The 18,064-nt window shown below is 39.1% G+C and overlaps 1 protein-coding gene across 2 annotated transcripts in view; it reads left to right on the plus strand.

The window, feature by feature from the left end:
• CA5B (carbonic anhydrase 5B) overlaps positions 1-18,064 on the plus strand; it is a 52,692-nt gene that overhangs the window by 16,006 nt on the left and 18,622 nt on the right. For both annotated transcript variants that reach the window (XM_036746565.1, XM_036746566.1), the window contains 2 exons: positions 609-792; positions 6,873-7,070. In XM_036746565.1, coding sequence (XP_036602460.1) covers positions 663-792; positions 6,873-7,070 — 328 coding nt within the window. In that variant the 5' untranslated portion in view covers positions 609-662. The remainder of the gene's footprint in view (positions 1-608; positions 793-6,872; positions 7,071-18,064) is intronic.

Below are 18,064 nucleotides of genomic sequence, written 5' to 3' on the forward strand. Positions count from 1 at the left end.
TTGATCTATTTAGGTTTTCATTTTTCTAGAGGCATTCTAAAAATCCTAAAACGTATCAAAAGTGATATTTACAGTTGGTTCTTATGCAAATATTTCAGGAGAGATAATTACATTAATTTTTTAAAGGGATAATACTTTTTAAAATATTTCAATAATATTTTGCCTGTTCAAATTTCAAAGAGAGGATTTTAGTTATTGGCCTGTTCTTAAATTCTTAAATACCAGATTGAATAATTAGTAGAGTATTTAGGATTTATAAAAGAAAAATAAGAAGGAAACTTATTTGAGTAACTGTAATATAAACAGTCTTTCCTTCATATGGCAGAGGCTCTTTCCTCTGAGCCCTCACCCTCAGTATCTGCAAACCCTGAGGGAAAGGCACAGCATTTCATAGAGCAATCATCGGCTAGCCCTGCCCTTCAACACATTTAGCCAATGAGTTGTAAGACCAGGACTGGATTAAACATTAACTTTCATTTTGGGTACTTTTTTCCTCTTGCAAGAAAGGAGTTGTAGATTAATAGTCTGATTTGGTTTTCTTTGTTATTGTTAGTTGTCTTAATCTCTGTCTTTCACAGCCTTTCCCATTGACCTTCTCTGTTTATTAGGTGTTGAGCTTCTTAAAAACTGGTTTTGGAACTGATAAAGGCATCAAGTTAAAAATGGTAGTGTTCAATAACTTGAAGGTACTTCCATACAAGCTGTTATGGAAAATGACCCAGAATCCACGATCTGTTCCAGTGAGACCTTGCAGCTTGTATACCTGCACATACAAATCCAGGAATCGGGCCAGTGAGTACACATCACTTGTTTTTTAATCATACTGTTAAATATTTCTTGATTTGATGTTACCGTATGGATACGTAATAGCAATCTTCTAAAATAAAAACAGGTTAACATTTTCGTATACAGGTCAAAATGGTAAAGGACAGTATTGCATATGTTCTACTATCTAAATAAAAGTGATGCAGATTTTGAATAATAACATTATGAGGATAATAGACTTTCCAGTTTTTTTTTCCTTTAGATTTAATTTCTAGCTGAAGGCTCGGACACCTATCAGTTTCTGGAATTCATTAGTAATGTCTAATAAAAATGCTTGAAGAAGACTCATAAGTTGTTTTTTAATTGTAGATTCATTTTGTTTCCTCTAAAAAGGAACATGTCACTAAAATAGACTGTTCTGACTCATAACAAATTTTTTAAGCTGGGTGTGGCTGCTAACATGTTTGCCCACATCCATGTTTGCCTCACTGAATTTAAGAAACTGTATGTTCATAAAAACGGAGCAGGGGAAAGAAGGAGTCACGTTTCTCTAGTTAGAACTTTGTTGGGTTTTTTTACTGGAAGTAGAAAAGTTCAAATCCAGGATCCGTTTGGTGTTAGGACAGTTGTATTATTTTGCTTTGGATAAAAGGGGGTGGGCAGAAATGTTTTTCTAACTGTTTTGCAAGTTAAGACAAAATTTTCTTTCCTATAAGATACCTAAAAACACTCATGGCAGTTGCAGTTCTTATGTGCTTTTCATGTGTTTCCATTCGTCTTCACTTTTCCTTATGGCTTATGGCATACCTGAGAAGTGTTTTTAGAGGTACTGCTACTCTATAGGATTATTTTAAATTTATATTTCTTTAACTTCTTTGATAATCCCCAGAAACCAAGGGTACTTCCCTAATGTGTCTTCTATTTTGATCCAGTAACCCATCATCCCAAGTAGCTTGGAACCTTTTTGGAGTCTTAATTCTAAGTGTTAAGCTACAGTTCCTTTCTGCAGATGTCTTCTTCAATTTTTGATTTACCTATCTGCCATCTTATGTATTATAATTAGTATTTCAATTCAACTTAATATGGTGAATATGCATTGTATCTTAGAGATACAAAGAAAAAAATCCAGTTCCTGCCTTCAAGGAATTTATATTTATGATTGAGGGAAAGCTGCAGAAATTTCATTTCATCTTTGGATCGGGCCATTTAACAACTACTAAATAATACTAGAGTTTCCAGAGATCAAGTTACTTAACAATACTGATTTTGCATATTGATTTTTTAAGCCTATCAATTTTGTTAAAGATTAAAGAAAATTCTCTTTCAGTCCTATGCCATTCAATTACTGAGAATTAACCAAACTGCTATAGCTAGTACAGAATTAGGAAAAAGAATTCAGCTATAAGATCCCAGACTATAATATGTGAGGATACTGTCAAGTCTTCATAAATTAAAGATATAGGATTAAGGACAAAATATATTTTTGGATGAGAAATAATGCAAAGAGAGATTTATATTATATGAATTTAGAATGTTTCTGATCCTCCCCTGTAAGAGGCAAAATGTTGTACCAGAGGTTGGTGACATCCTTGAGAACATTGCAAACAGTTTTCTTTTGCCATTATGTTTTTAAAGTTTTTTTTTTTACAGTCCTCAAATAAGACAGATTTATTGTCCTTAAAATAAACTACAGTAACTGATGGATTAATAAAAGGGCCTCTAAAAATCACTCTATTTCATGGTTTGTGAATGTAATTTTTTGGATAATATCTTTAGTAGAATGATGCAGATGACAAGGCACAAAAAAGACTCTTGTTCTTGTCCTGGCTTGGCTTTTAACCAGCTATGGGGCCCTGAGCAAGTTCCTTAAACTCTTGGACATTAGTTTCTTCATCAATTCAGTTTCCATCAAAAATATAGAGGAAAAAAGAGAAGTTAGGGAAGATGACCCAAGAGAGTTATTTGAATGCACAGGAAACCCATTCAGTTAATTGGATTTTAAATGTGTGTGTGTGTGTATATACATATATATATATATATACTTATATATGTATGTATGTGTGTATATATATATATGTATATATGTATTATGTATGTGTATACACACGCACATATACTCACACTTTGAAAAGATAGAAAATCATGACAGGGTCCTGTTAGGAGAATCAGGAAAATCCATTCTCAGAGCTGAAGCTGGCAAGGAATGATAAAGACAACGGGAAGGATTTTTGGTGGTTTTGAAGAAAAGAGAAGGATTAAGGAAAAAAACGGGCCTGTATGAGGTATTAGGGTGCATAGGAAGATGATAATGGACAACATAAAAAAGGCACAATTGTTCAACTCCTGTTTTGATTCTTTTTTTTTCCTCTGCCAAGAAGAATAGTCTGTGGACAGAGAAGGCCAGAATAAGAATGGTTAAGAGAGAGTTAAAATCCCAGATGAATAAGGGTATGAGAAAAGAGAACACAGCTTCCCTGAACTTATTAGTTCAGGTTACCAGACTCAGACAAACTGCATCACAGGGCTCTGAAAGAAATGGTGAATGTAATTATTGAACCAATGTCAGTGATGTTCAAAAGATCACAGTAAATGAGAAAGGTGCCACCAGACTGAAGAAAGACATATGTTATCCTGCTTCTCAGAAAATAGGAGTGAATCTAGTCTGTAAACTATAGGACAAGCAGTTTGACTTTAATTCAAAAATTTAAGAAGAGAACAAAATTTAAGAACAGAGCTTGTTGCAACCATCTAGAAAAGGAAGTGATAATCACAAAGTGATCATGACTTTATCAAGGAAAGGTCATATCAGACTATCCTTTTTGTTAGGGTCGCTAGACAGCTGGATCAGGACAATCCTACAGAAACAATTTTAGAAAGTAGATTTTAGAAAAGCATTTGATGGCGTCCCTTATGCTGTCTGAGTAGACAAGCAGGAGAGAGGTAGACTAGATGAAAGTGCAGTTAGATGAATGGAGAGTGGGTTCAATGATCAGATTCAAACAGAAGTCATAAAAGGGTTAATATCAGTGTGAAAAGGAGTTCCTAGTAGAGGGACTCCAGGATCTATTGTTATGTCATTACTGTTTAACATTTTTATCAATGACTCGTATAAAGGTACGTAGATGTCATGCTTCTCAGATTTGTAGATGATGACTAACCCTGCAGGTATAACTTTGGAGTTGAATGGCATAAGTTATAAAAAGATCTTTATAGGCTAGGACATTGAGCTAACCTATCCCCAGAGCCATACTACCCCTGAGGCATGACTGCAGCGGAAAAGATTTGAGGTTTTCAGTGGCACTTCATATGGTAGCCAAAAAAAAGCTAATGCGATCTTAGATTGATGATAACAACCAGAATTTATAGGTGGGGGGCAGCAAGGTGGCGCAGTGGTTAGAGCACCAGACCTAGAGTCAGGAAGACTCATCCTCCTGAGTTCAAATCACAAGTTGTGTGACCCTGGGCAGGTCATTTACCCTGTTTGCCTCAGTTTCTTCATCTGTAAAATGACCTGGAGAAGAAGAGGGCAAACCTGCAGTGTCTTTCCCAAGAAAACCCCAGATGGGGAAACAAAGAGTTGGATCTGACTGAACAATAAAGCATTTAAATAGTGCGTTAAGGTTTGCAAAGTGCTTTACATATTCATTCGAGAAACCCATGAGTTAGGACTTGCTATTATTATCCCCATTTTACAGATGAGGAAACTGAGGCTAAGAAAGTTTAAATGGCTTGCCCAAAGGCCACATCGAGAAGTATGTGTGGAGGCAGAGCCAAGATGGTGGAGTCAAGGCAGGGACTCACCTAAGCTCTCCCCAAATCCCTCCAAACACAAAATCCTAGAGCAGCAGAATCCAGAAAAAGATAGAGTGAAGCAAATTTCCAGCCCAAGACAACTTGGAAGGTCAGCAGGAAAGGTCTATCATATCAGGGTGAGAGAGGAGCATAGTCTGGGGCAGGCCGTGCCAGTGCAGACTCAGACCCAGAACAGACTTCAGGGCAACTGAATCAGTGACAGCAGTGGCCGTTTACAGACTTCTCAGCCCAAAGATGCCAAAGACAGCTTAGAAGGTCAGGAGGAAAGGTCTGTCGCACCTGTATAAGAGTGGAGCTCATACCGGTGCTGGCTGCACCAGCACAGCCCCAGGCCCAGGAAACCAGGAGCAGGCTTTGGGAGGGACTGAATCAGCCATGGTAGTGGCAGCAGCAGCAGCTGTTTCTGGAGCTCTAGGCCCACAGACGGTAAGGGGGCTTAGAAATAGCAGTGTTTACCAGACCTGCTTCAAGCCCAGCCCCACAGCCATCATTGATGGGGGAGGAATGATAGTAGAGAAGGGGTCTACCTTCCTTATCATCACTAGGAGCAGCTCCTGACCAATTGCCACCAACAGGCTAGTGAGCACAAAAGCCCTCCGAGTGGCAGCACCTCCCAGACTACCCACCCTGCTGCCAACCCAGCCATCGTCCGGGGAAGCAACTCCTATGAAGAGGGGCCCAGACATCCCCACCAAATTTCAATCAGCTGCCAAACACATAGCAGGCAAGCCAGCCTAGCTGAAGCAGTGGGGCACCCTGAGGGAAAGGCAGGAGGCAGTGTGCCAGGCACGTCAAACAACAACTACCAGCACCTTGACCATCATCTCTACTCAGACCTTGATGGGAACAGACCAGGACCCTGAACCCAAGAGCCTTGGGAATAGGAATGCTTCCAGCCCTGGACCCAAAGTCATCATCATCCTGGGAAAACAACCCTCGTGGAGATGCAGCCTGGCAACCGCTCCTGCTGGTGTCACAGCCACAGCTACTGAAGATCTAGAAGACAGTTCTTGCTCCCAGAGTCCTTGGCACCATCAAATGGTTCAACATCACAAACTGATGTGATTTTATCAATGGAAATGGCATTAAGGAAGAAGCATTACCAACTGCTTTGCCACTGTACCCTAAGGACCTTTCAATCTGACTTACAGCTGAAACCTTCCATATGTGTCATTTTCCCTATTTGAGTGTCAGCGTTTATTAAGTACCTACTACGTGCCAAGAACCTTATAACTGCTTTATAGATATTATCTCATTCTGTCCTAAGAATAGTCCTATGAGGTAGGTGCTGCTATTATCCCCACTTTACAGTTGAGAAAAGGGAGGCAGGAAGAGATTAAGGGACTTGCTCAGGGTCATATAGTAAATGTCTATGTCTAAGGCTAGATTTAACTCAGACCTTCCTGACTCTAGGCCCTGTGCTTTATCCATTGTGCCACCTAGTGGTCTTGCTCCTTTGTTGGGGATGGGGGGTGGGGCGTGCAGGGGGAAGGCAGGGTAATTGGGGTTAAGTGACTTGCCCAAGGTCACACAGCTAGTAAGTGTGTCATGTGTCTGAGGCCAGATTTGAACTCAGGTCCTCCTAACTCCAGGGCCGGTGTTCCATTCACTGTGCCACCTAGCTCCCCCAATCTTGCTCTTAATGGCAAATATGGGCTCCTTGAAAGCAAGGACTGTCCGACTTTTCTAGTTGTATCCCCAGGACTTAGCCCAGTGCTTTGCACATAGTAAACACTTAATAAATGCTTCATTCATTCATTCATTCATCACAAAGCTAGTGCTCTTTCCTTTGAGCCATGAAGCCTCTTCATGTGTGTTTGTATGAGAGGAATTCTGTATTATTTCTCGCATGGGATCATTTAAAAAAGTATCGTTACCTGTTCAGACCAACCTACTGAAAATGACAAATCCTCAGTTCTTCTTTTAGACTCCAAAATGTTCTTTTAAGGAATCAGTTGCTACTTACTCCAGGAATCCTTTCAAGTTTATTGAATATTAAAACTGAATTTTAAGTTAACTTGTTCATGTAGAAAAATATCATTAGGAGTAAAGTATTTTTAAAAGTAAAATGAGTCAGTTATTCTTACAAGCCTTAGCAGGGTACAGAATAATGGCATTGGAAAAGAGCTCCTTTTTTCTTTCCAGTCTCTAATTGAATAAGCCTTCAAGCAGCTGAGTATTAAAATATTTGGCCTTTGTGAGAAGCTTTCTTTGCCTGGAATCACTTTGTCTATGAAAATAGGTAGTTAATAGAAAATTGTAATAAAACCTACATCGATATATTTTTTCCCTAGTACATCCGCTCTGGCAAAGCCTGAACATGGCACCTGAAGGTGATCGACAATCACCAATCAATATCCGATGGAGAGATAGTGTTTATGACCCTCAACTAAAGCCCTTAAAGATTTTTTATGATCCAAGTACATGTCTTCATCTCTGGAATAATGGGTATTCTTTCCTAGTGGAGTTTGAGGATTCTACAGATAAATCCGGTAAGAGAACGATATTTAATGCTCCTAATCTGAGCTAAAAAAATGTTTATACTCAATACTAATATCCCTAATGTTTTGCCTCCTTTTGTATCATAAGATTGTATGTGAATAATCTGACCCAGGGATGAGAAACCTGTGGCCTCAAGGCCACATGTGGCCTTCTAGGTCGTTGTTTTGACTGAGTCCAAGTTTTACAGAATAAGTCCTTTTATTAAGGGAATTTGTTCTGTGAAATTTGGATTCAGTCAAAGGGCTTCACTTGAGGTCCCAGAGAGCCCCATGTGGCCTCAAGGCCACAGATTCCCCACCCGTGATCTGACCTGTTTTGAATTTAAGAAAAAAAATTCTCTCCTTTGGGTATCATGTAATAACTTTTATCCTTTTAATAATATATGTAGTATTTTCAATTAGTAAATTCATCTTTAGGTATATATATATATATATATATATATATATATATATATATATATATATATGTGTGTGTGTGTGTGTGTGTGTGTGTATACACATATATATATATATTTATATATAGTTTGAATACTTGCTTTAAAGGAGTTTATAAAAGTTTTAAGTTTTCCCTGCTATTTTTGTTGATAAATGATAATTTTCCTCTGCATACTATAAGTTGAATTGAAAAATAATTTTATATTAAATACTAACTGGCTTTTAATATTTAATCAGTATTAACTGATAAGAATTAAGTACATTTGCAATAGGACGAAGATATGTTTTTATGTGCATGGTGTTATATTTGTTAATAGCTACTTGGAAGTTGTTACATACTGGAAAAAGGTTTTTGTCATTTGTTAGCAGTATTAAGCAAATATAATTATCTGTTTTAAAAAAGAAATAAAAATTCCTGGAAATTTCTGAAGATAACCAACAGTTTGTAATTGTTTTCCTTGCAACCAGTCAGGATATGAATCTAATTATGAGATATTTTTTACAGCTGGACCAGAAAGCTTTGTGATTGTTGAATTTAGATTAAAACTGAATTCTAAATAGGTTTTTTGTCTCCTACTCATGACTGAATTTAATTCAAGTAAACAGTTTTAATTAGTGTGAAGCAAGTATGTGGGGGAAAAATGATCAAAAGGAAATGGAGTTCTCATTAATGAATAGGGAAAAATGATTTAATGAATGATTTTAAAAATTCCTAAAGGTGCATGAGGCAGCAATGAAAGCTACTGTATTTGTATTGACTGTAAAACACTAGACTTTGTGTTCTCTCCATATGTTCCTAATATGGCCCTGGAACTCTAAATCTGAACCTTGATCCATACTCCAGAGTTCAGATCTAAAGATGGTCCCTAAAATATAAAGATTTCCTTTCTTTCACCTTTATTCTATACATTTATCTGCTTAATAAAGTATAAATAGCTATCCTAAGTCACTTATATCTGCATACCTCTCTTCAGACATTTTTATTATCTTGTCTAATTGTCCAAAAGTGTAAAAACCTGCCCCCACTGATTCTCCTGCTTCCTCAGTGCTGAGCTGGAACCATTATCTGTATTACTGTGATGACCTATTCTAACTCCCAAACTGTCTTTAGACAAATGAACCAAATCCTTCTGCCCTAGATTACCTGCTTATGACCACTCTGAAACCTAATCATCATTCTTGCCTAGTTTAAACCTACAACATTAATTTGCCTTCTTTTCTCATGCTCTTCCCTGATTCTACAAATGTGAATATATCTTTAACACTTCTCATTTTAAACCTTATGTATTTTCAACCTGAGCAGAATAAGTCCTGGTCATTAGAATCATCTTGTTTATTAGAATCAACTCAAAGTGAATTAAATAATTTTGCCTATTGTGTTTTTAGTCATCAGATTAATCAACAGTTTTTAAGATTTAGATTAAGAATCACTTCTACCAAAGATGATCAGGGAAGGTTTTTCATGGAGATCATACATTAACTAGGTCTTTAAGGAAGAGAAGTATTTCTTTTTTATGACATTATTTATAGCCTTTGTTTTTTATATCACTTTCATTTCCAAATATATCTTTTGCCCCTTCCTTGCCTAAAGAGTCATCTCTTTTAACTTAGAATAAAAAAAGAAATGAAAAAAAAACAGTTCTTCAAAATTATCCAGTACTTCAGGCAATTCTGACATATGTCTTATTCTATGCCTGCCATCTACCACCTCTGCAAAGAAGAAAGGTGCATTTTCTCATTTGGAAGATAAGTTTTAAACAGGCAGAGATATGGAGAAAGGATTCCATTTCAGAAATGAGGGATTAACTGAACAAATGGAGACGAGAGATCAGAGTGACATGGGGTAATACCTAGCAGTCTGGTTTGACTAGAATATACTGCAGGGTGTATTAAGGGAGAGTATTGTGAAATGAGGGCCAAAAGGTAGATTGGAACTGGATCATGGAAAGCCTTGAAGCCAGAAGAAAGACTTTGCATTTTATCTTGAACACAATGAGGAGCCCTTGAAAAGCCATGTAAATAATGTGATTAGACCTGCGAGATTACTTTAAAGCTGTGTAAAGGTTGGATTGGGGAGGAGAGATATGGGTCAGGACAACCAGTTAAGAGGCAATTATAATAGGCACAGATAAGAGGTGATGAGACCATACTCATTGGGAAAGAAAAGGAGGGGATGAGTGCAAGATATATTGCCAAAGTTTAGGTGATAGTATTTGCCAACTTCCTTTTTTTGTTGTTTGTTTGTTTGACAGAGGGGCAGGGTTAGAGAGAGGGAAGAGTCAAAGATAATCCTGAGGTTTCAAGTTTGGGTGACAAGGAGGATAGTAGTGCAGTCAACAGATACAGAATGGCATGAGATCTGTTTCGGAAATGTAGAATTTAAATGAGATATGCAGATGTAGATAACCAGAAGTCATTTGGAAATGTCAGTTCTGCATTCAAGGGAGAGAGCAGGGCTATATAGGTATGGGTCATAAATGAAAACATGAGAACGGATGAAGCAACCGAGGGAAAAACTGTAGAAAGAGGGAAGAGATCTGAGGGCTGAACATTGGTGACCCACTCTCTGGAGGCTGGAAAAGGGAGAAAGAACAAAGAAGGAGCAGTCATATTCTTAGGAAGAGAGAGCAATGGAGAGAGATCAAGGAGAAAATATCTAAGAAAAAGGAGTGGTAAACAAGGTCATTCTACAGAAAGGTAAAGGGTGATGAAGACTGGGGAGAAAAAAAAAGAAGTCATTGCCATCCTTGGAAAGAACAGGCTGAAGGATGGAGAGGAGAATGGTGGGATGATAGAGAACTTAAGTGGAGACTGGGATCAAGGGGAGATATTATTTTAGTGAAGACCTGAGCATGTTTCTTGGCAGACTGCAAGGAACCAATAGAGGAGAGATTGAAGATGAGAGAGGATATATGAAGCAGGCGTAGAGAAGACTCATTTTATTAGAGTAATTTTTAATCACTGGTAAATGTGGCAGAGCAGAATAAAGTAATTCCACTTTTACCTGACAAGTTGGGGTTTTTTGCTTTTTTTTTCCTTTTAAAATTAGGTTTTGGTTTCAGTATTTAGCACACCCTCTAGGAGACCTACCCAAATTCCACTTGTAGGTTGGGTTCCCAGGGAGGTCTCCAGAATTACAGGTCCTCAGTGGCCTTTCTTTACTTGTGTTTTCATAATGCTTCCACTAGGTGTGCCATTTCTGCTGGACAAGTCACTCTTGGGCACATACCTCTCTTGATGGTTAGGGCTGGCTCTCTTCTTGAGTCATAGAACTCACTCTCCTCAGAACTATCTTTTGTCTTGTAGGTCTTCTCCCTCTTGGTGTAATGGCTCCTACTGGAAGTGTGCCATGGCCAGTGTTGGCAGGGGGAAGTGAGAGAGAAGGACAGGGAAAGGGAGAGGGACAGGGGGAGAGAGACTGATTTCCAAACCCCCCTCTTCCTGAATAGGGTGAAGCATTATTCTCTCTCAAGGGCTAGGGACTTACTCTGTTTCCAGGGTCACAGTCTAGCTCCTATCTTGGCTGCCTTGTCTTGATTTTTAAGGGGCAACCAGGGCTAGGGTCAATCTTTATCCAGCAAATGGTTGGCTGCTCTCTAAATTTTCACACTTAGTAAAGGAGTAACGAATTGTAAGTCTTTTTCAAAAATGCTTTAAAACCTTAGTGACTCCTTGTTTCTATTGCCGAACCTTACTTTCTGTTATTACATCAATGAGGTTGAGGGAAATCAATTTATCAAAGGCATCCTGATGAACTCCCTGCACCCTACTACCAGTGTACAAATCACAAAGATTTTGTGTACTTTCAAACTCATTTATATGATGATGGATTTGGTTTAATGCAACAGATATACCTTTTTGGCTAAAAAATTTAAATTGTATATTTTGCATTTTTCTTGGTGTAATTTAAAGCAGTTTGTAGATTCTTAGTGAAGTTGTTGGGTTCTTTTTTTTGGCAGTATAGCTCTTGTGATACAATAGTCTTGGTTTAAGAAGCAGTTAGGTGATACAGTGGTTAGAGCACTGTGGAATCAGGAAGATCTGAGTTCAAATCCATCCTCAGATACTAACGTGGGGACCCTGAGAAAGTCACTTATCTGATGTCTGTCTCAGTTTCCTTATCTTTAAAATGGGGATGAAATAGCACCTATCTTCTAAGTTATTGTGAGGATGAACTGAAATAATATCTGTAAAGTGTTTTGCAAAGCTTAAAGTGATATATAAATACTAGCTATTACTTTTGTGGGTTTATCATTGTCTCTTGCTCTTGCTTAAAAGCCTGTCTGTTCTGATGTTATTTATCTAGTTTAAAAGAAATTCATTCTTTCAGTTTTAACAATTATTTCTTACATAACTTTTAATTTTAAAAGAACTAATTTTCTCTCTCTTCCATATTTCAGTGTCTATCCTGTGTTTCCTGTTTTATTTTTCCATCCTTTTCTCCATGCTTTTGTAAAAGAAGGAAAAATACTCAGAGAAAAAGGTACATGAACAAAACTCAGCAGTTGAAAAATAAAATTCCCAAGTAAAGAAAAAAGTTGGAAAAAATTACAATCCAGAAAAAGGCATTTTTATTTTGTTTTACAAAAGGAGGTCATAAACACAAATATCTAGAAATAACAATATAGAAGAATAGGAAGTACTGCCACTGAATTTCTCTCAAACAAGTGGAAGGAAACATACAAGAAAAAGGAGTTTGGGGGAAGGTATGTAATAATTTTCTACCACTGCCCTCTGTTAAATTATCATATGTGTTCAGTAAGCATTCATCTTCTTGGGTATGGAGTTGTGTAAGAAGTTGTATAAATGGAAATGAATGGCTAGAAAAGGAGGTGGGCCAGTCATCTAGTGAGAATAAAAGTTAATTAATAGAAAACTCAAGGGAGATATTAAAAAAATCAGAAGGGCCTCCATCTGGAAGGAGATTTGCATAACGGCATTTGCCACACAGGATGAGAAGGTATGGAGAACTTATGATCTGTATCAGGAGAGGAAGAGCTCAAATCACTAAAATCATGGTTCCATTAAAGTATTGATTTAACTTATCAGCTGCATATGACTCTGTATTAACAATGGAAAGAGCACTGACTGTATGCAGTCAGAGGACTTGAGTTCAGATACTGTCTCTTCTGCTTACTTCCTGTGTGACTTTGGGCAAGTCACTTAACTTCCCTTGGCCTCAATTTCCTTAACTGTAAAATGTAAAATGGGGGGAGTGGTAAGACTAAATGGTTTCTTTGTTCCTCTTTTAGCTATAGATATTTTAATCCTAGGGGCAACGAGGTAGTGCAGTGGATAAAGCAGATAAAGTCAGGAAGGCTCATATTCCTGAGTTCATATCTAGCCTCAGACACTTACTAGCTGTGTGACCCTGGGCAAGTCACCTAACCCTGTTTGCCTCAGTTTCCTCATCTGTAAAATGAGCTGGAGAAGGAAATGGCAAAACACTCTAGTGTCTTTGTCAAGAAGATGGCAAATGGGGTCCCAGAGTCAGACACTATTGAAAAATGAGTGAACAACTACAATTATAATCCTATGGTTAATTTTTAATACTGGTGTGTGTGTGTGTGTGTGTGTGTGTGTGTGTGTGTGTGTGTGTAAGAGAGAGAATGTGGAAGAAAATACAAAAGGGGAAACAACCTCTGATTATCTATGGATAATCTATTATGGTCCAGCTGGGGTTGCTCTCAACTTTGTGATATTATCATCACTGATTGACATTACCCTGAGTATTGATGTATATAGTCTTAAGTCTGGCAGGAAGTTGATGAAAGGAGGTTTGAATTCTCTTCTGTTTCAGGTCCAGCTTAAAAAAAAAGTCTTTTAAACCAAATTAGATCTTTTCATGCCAAAGAAAAAGGCAGAATGAGCCAATGAAAATTTGTGTCAGAATAAGAGGTGATGTTAATTGGGGCAGTAGGTTGAATGAGGAAGTTAAACAACTTTTCTGGCTTTTGCCGAGTTGAGTCTTCACATGATAGAGGGAAGTGACGCTGCAAAATAGTGTGAATTTCTAAACCTTTAGACATATTCAGAGTACAAGAACGCATTTCCAAGTCAAACATTAAAGATTTTTTTTATTATCCTCTGCATTGTCATCTTTCCTCAGTACAGCCATGAGTTAACTGACTTAATATTACCTGTAGACCATATCACTCAATATAATAGGAATTTTTAAAAGTATCTTCACTAAGTGCTGGGTAAACTTCAAAGATAAAATGACTCTCTAGGAAGCCATTCCCTGTTTCTGGGGGACCTCTTACTACTCTGAAGCATTTGCCTTCCCTGCCTCCCTGAGCATCCATTCCATCATGTCGTAGGGACTCTCTCCAGCCTCCTACAACTTTGCAGCAATTGCCTTTCCCAAGAGTAGACACCCTATGTCCCCATGCTGAGGCAGAACCCCTACAGGCAGCAACAGCCCACCTGGATTCATCCCTCGGTGATTAGTATACTCCCACCCTGTCATAAGCTCCCCATCCCAGTAAATTCTGAATCCCTTGCTGCTGTTGTTCAAACCCTCTTCTCTGTTTTGCTCCCTTATTCTCCTTGCCTTCAACTCAACCTTTCTCTTCCCCACATCCTTCTCTAAAGCCACACCTCCTCCATTGTGCCCTCTAGAATACCTGCTCCATGTATAACGAGCTAGCTTTCATCTTAAACCTCTTGCTCCCTTCTAATCGTCTTGCACTCACTGGGATGTGGCTGCCTCCTGATGACACAGCTCCCCTGGTCACTTTTTCTAGAACAGTTTTTTCTATCTAGAACTTTCACCTCTACCCTTCCCCCAACCAAAAAGTGAAACACCGGTCATGGAATAATACTTCTTGCTCGCCAGTGCTACTTCCAGGCTCACTCTTTGCTATCATCACTTAGTAACTTCTCTTTTGAAATTCATTCAATCCATGTTTATTACCCAGTGAAGATTCTAGAGGCTATTGTCCCATTGACTTCCAGGACACTATCCTTCCTTCTTCAATGAGCTCATTACCTGGCGTACAGCCTTTATCTCCTCCTCAGTGTCTTCCCTTCTACTGGGGAACTGCAACATGTACATTAGTACTCCCTCAAACACTCTGACCTCCCAGTCCCTCAGCCTATTCATTTCCCATGACCTACCCCTCTACCCCATCACAGCTACACACAGACCGTCATATCCTTGATTTTGGCATCACCTAAAGTGTTCTGCTTCCATTTTCATGAACTCTGAAATTCCTTTATCTGATCATAATCTGTTGTAATTCTACCTCTCTGTCTGCCTTGCATCTCCTAACCCTGTTTTTCATCCTCAGTTTGGCCTCTAGACTAAAGTCTAGTCCATCCACTGTAATGCCAGTCACAGCAGCACACCTGAAGACTGCTGCTGTGAATAATTTCAAGGGTCTAATCACATAATATAATGAACTCTCTATTCATCAATAAACTAAAGCATTGTTCAATCAAGCACAACATTCATAGCAACATCTTTAAGCAAAACATATCATTATATATATACACACACATATATATATATATATATATATGTATATCCTAACACTCAGTATGTCATATGGCACATAGCATACATCATTGCATTTGGTAGCATTCCCCAAAATACTTGTTCACATAATCAGGGGGTCCCAGGCTAGGATCTTCCCTAGCACAACACATCCTTAAGGGGTAGCAGAAAATACCACACTGTCCACCCCTAGGTCAATAAAAATAAGCTTCTTAATCAATACCAAGTGTCCAAATAAAGTCCTCTTTCATCTTGACTCAGGGTTGACTTCCAAGTCCCATGGCTCTTCCTCTGTGGGCTGACCGCTCCCAACTCTTGCCTGGATTCACATGTAGGCAGCTCTCTGCTCCTGCTCTAGGTCTCAGCTCACGGGGACTGCCCCACTCTAAGCTCTTTCTGCTCCTGCCTGACAGCAGGCTCCAAGAGTTCCTGCCTGCAGCTTCTGCCTCTGGGAAAACAAAGCTTAACAGGGCAACAACACACACTACCAGCACCACCATCTCAATTCACCTCCAAAGTCCAGAAGTTCTATGATAACAGCTCAGTTCACTTTAACAGCTCTCAAAAGGGGCTTCAGCTCAGCCTCCTTCCCATGGGCAGGTTTCTGCCCTACAGCTCTATTTATTTTTACAGCTCAGAAGATCCTTCAGCAAGTCTCTGCAATCAGAGATCTTCTCTTGGCTCTCAGAGGTTTCCTCTCAGCTCAACACTCAAAACTCATCCTTCTTCTTCTTTGTCTCTCCTTTTCATTCTCTTCTTCTCAATGCTGGCTCACCCTCTCGATGCTAGCTCTCCCAACATCTGCTTTCCTTCAACACTGGCTCTCTTTATATACAGTTCTAGTTGGCATCTGATTGGCTGAAATTCAATCCACATGTCTGATTGGCTAGAACTCAATGCACATGTTTGATTGGTTAGAACTCACATACAAGTCTCTGATTGGCTAGACATGCATCCAGCAAAAAATCCTACTTTGCTTGCTGTTACCTCCACTTCTCAATTCTTTTCCTGGCCATCACGCCTGTAACTAGCTACACTCTCCTCCCTTCATATTTCCCCCTTGGTGAACCAGTTCAACTATTCAGTATCCTCTTGTCTTGAGTCCTCGTCCTTTATCCTATTGAAGATGTTGTCCTGCCACGCCTCAGTCTCTGATTACTCCTACAATCTTCTCCCTTTGCACCTATTTATATGTTGCTGAATGAAACTGGATAAAATCGCAAAGCTGTGCTAACTTGGATCACTACAAATTTAATCCCATAATCTCAACTGGGCCCTCACTGTAGCAAGACAATCCTTTTATGCCTACCTGATTGACTTACTGTCACACTCTTTTTATCCTCCTTCATACCTCTCTTTCTTCCCCACCCTCTTAACTGAGAATCTTGCCCTATCTTTCACTAAGAAAAATTGAGACCATTTGCCAAGACCTCTCTCTTCTCACTCTTCCTTATCTCATATCACTCAAATGCCTTCCATTATGATCTCCTCTCTCACTCCTGTCTCTCTTGGTGAGGTGGCCCTTTTTGTGAAGTCCTCTACATGCACAAGTGATCTCATTTCATCCCATCTTCTCTAGCTGTTTGCTCCCTCTGTTATCCCCATTTCTCACTTATCTTCAATCTCTCCCTGTATTCTGGCTGCTTCCCTGCTTCCTGCAAACATATCTATAGCTACCTCATTCCCAAAATAAAACAACCCCTCGCTTGTTCCTTCCATCTCCTGTAGATATCATTTCATATCCCATCTCCTTCTTTGTAGGTAAACTCCTTGAGAAGACCAGCTACAAAAGGTTCCTCTACTTCCACACCTCTTCTCCTAACTCTCTGCAGTCCGGCTTCTGACCTCATCACTCAACTGAAACTACACTCTAGAAAGCAAATTGTCAAAACTAATGGCTTTTTCTTACTTGTTATACTCCTTGATTTCTCTGAAACCTGTAACATTGTCGAACACTCTCTTCTTGATTAATCTTCTGGTTCTTCTCCTAAGTACCTGTCCACTCCTTCTCAGTCTTATTTGCTGCATCTTCATCTAAGTCATACCCATTAACCATGAAGACCCCTCCAAAGCCCCGACCTGGGCCTATTTATACTATTTATACTCTACACTATTTTGCTTGGTGATCTCATTAACTCCCATGGATTCAAATATCATTTCTATGTAGACGAATCTGAGAACTATTTGTCCAGCCCTAATCTTTTTTGTAATATATTTCATAAACACCCCCTTCTCTCTTCTGACATAGCCACCACCCTGGTACATTACCTGACACCTGAGGTACTACAATAATTTTCTGGTTGGGCTTCCTGCCTCAAGTTTCTTCCCTACTCCAATCCATCCTCCACTCAGCTGTCAAATTGATCTGTCTAAAGAGCAAGTTTGACCATGTCACCCTCCTATTTAATCAATTCCAGTGGCTCCCTATTACCTTCAAGACCAAATATAAAATCTGCTGTTTAGATTTTAAAGCCCTTTATAAATCCCTTCCCTTTTCAATACACTTGACTCCCTACCACATACCCTGTGATCCAGTGACACCAGCCTCCTTGCTTGTTTTTCACACAACTTTGCCTGAAAACTCTCTTTTCATATCTGCTTCCTGGCTTCCCTGACTTCCTTCAGATCTCCAGTAAAATCCCGCTTCCTTCAAGAAACCTTTCCTTGCCCTCCTTAATTGTAGTGCCTTCCCTCCAAAGCTGTCTCCAATTTATCCAGTATATATCTTGTTTGTAGTCTCCTCAGGCTGTGAGCTCTTTTAGAGCAGACTTTTTTTTTTGCCTTTCTTTGCCTTTCTTAGCAATTAACACCGTGCTTGGCAGATAGTAGGCACTTAACAAATGCTTGCTGACTGACTTGACACTAGTCAAAATTTACAGTTCGGTAGATATGTCCTACTTTACCCTCCCTGATCCCAGCCCCAAATGACAGCCCAACTAGCAGATCAGTCACCTCCATTGGACCTTTCCCTTCCCTCCCCTCCCCTAGGTCCAAATTTCCTTTCATCTATTGCTTTCCTGTCTTTTTCAGTCTGTTTGGGGGACTGTGAGTT

This window comes from Trichosurus vulpecula, chromosome 2 (assembly GCF_011100635.1).
Source record: "Trichosurus vulpecula isolate mTriVul1 chromosome 2, mTriVul1.pri, whole genome shotgun sequence".
Lineage (NCBI taxonomy): Eukaryota > Metazoa > Chordata > Mammalia > Diprotodontia > Phalangeridae > Trichosurus > Trichosurus vulpecula.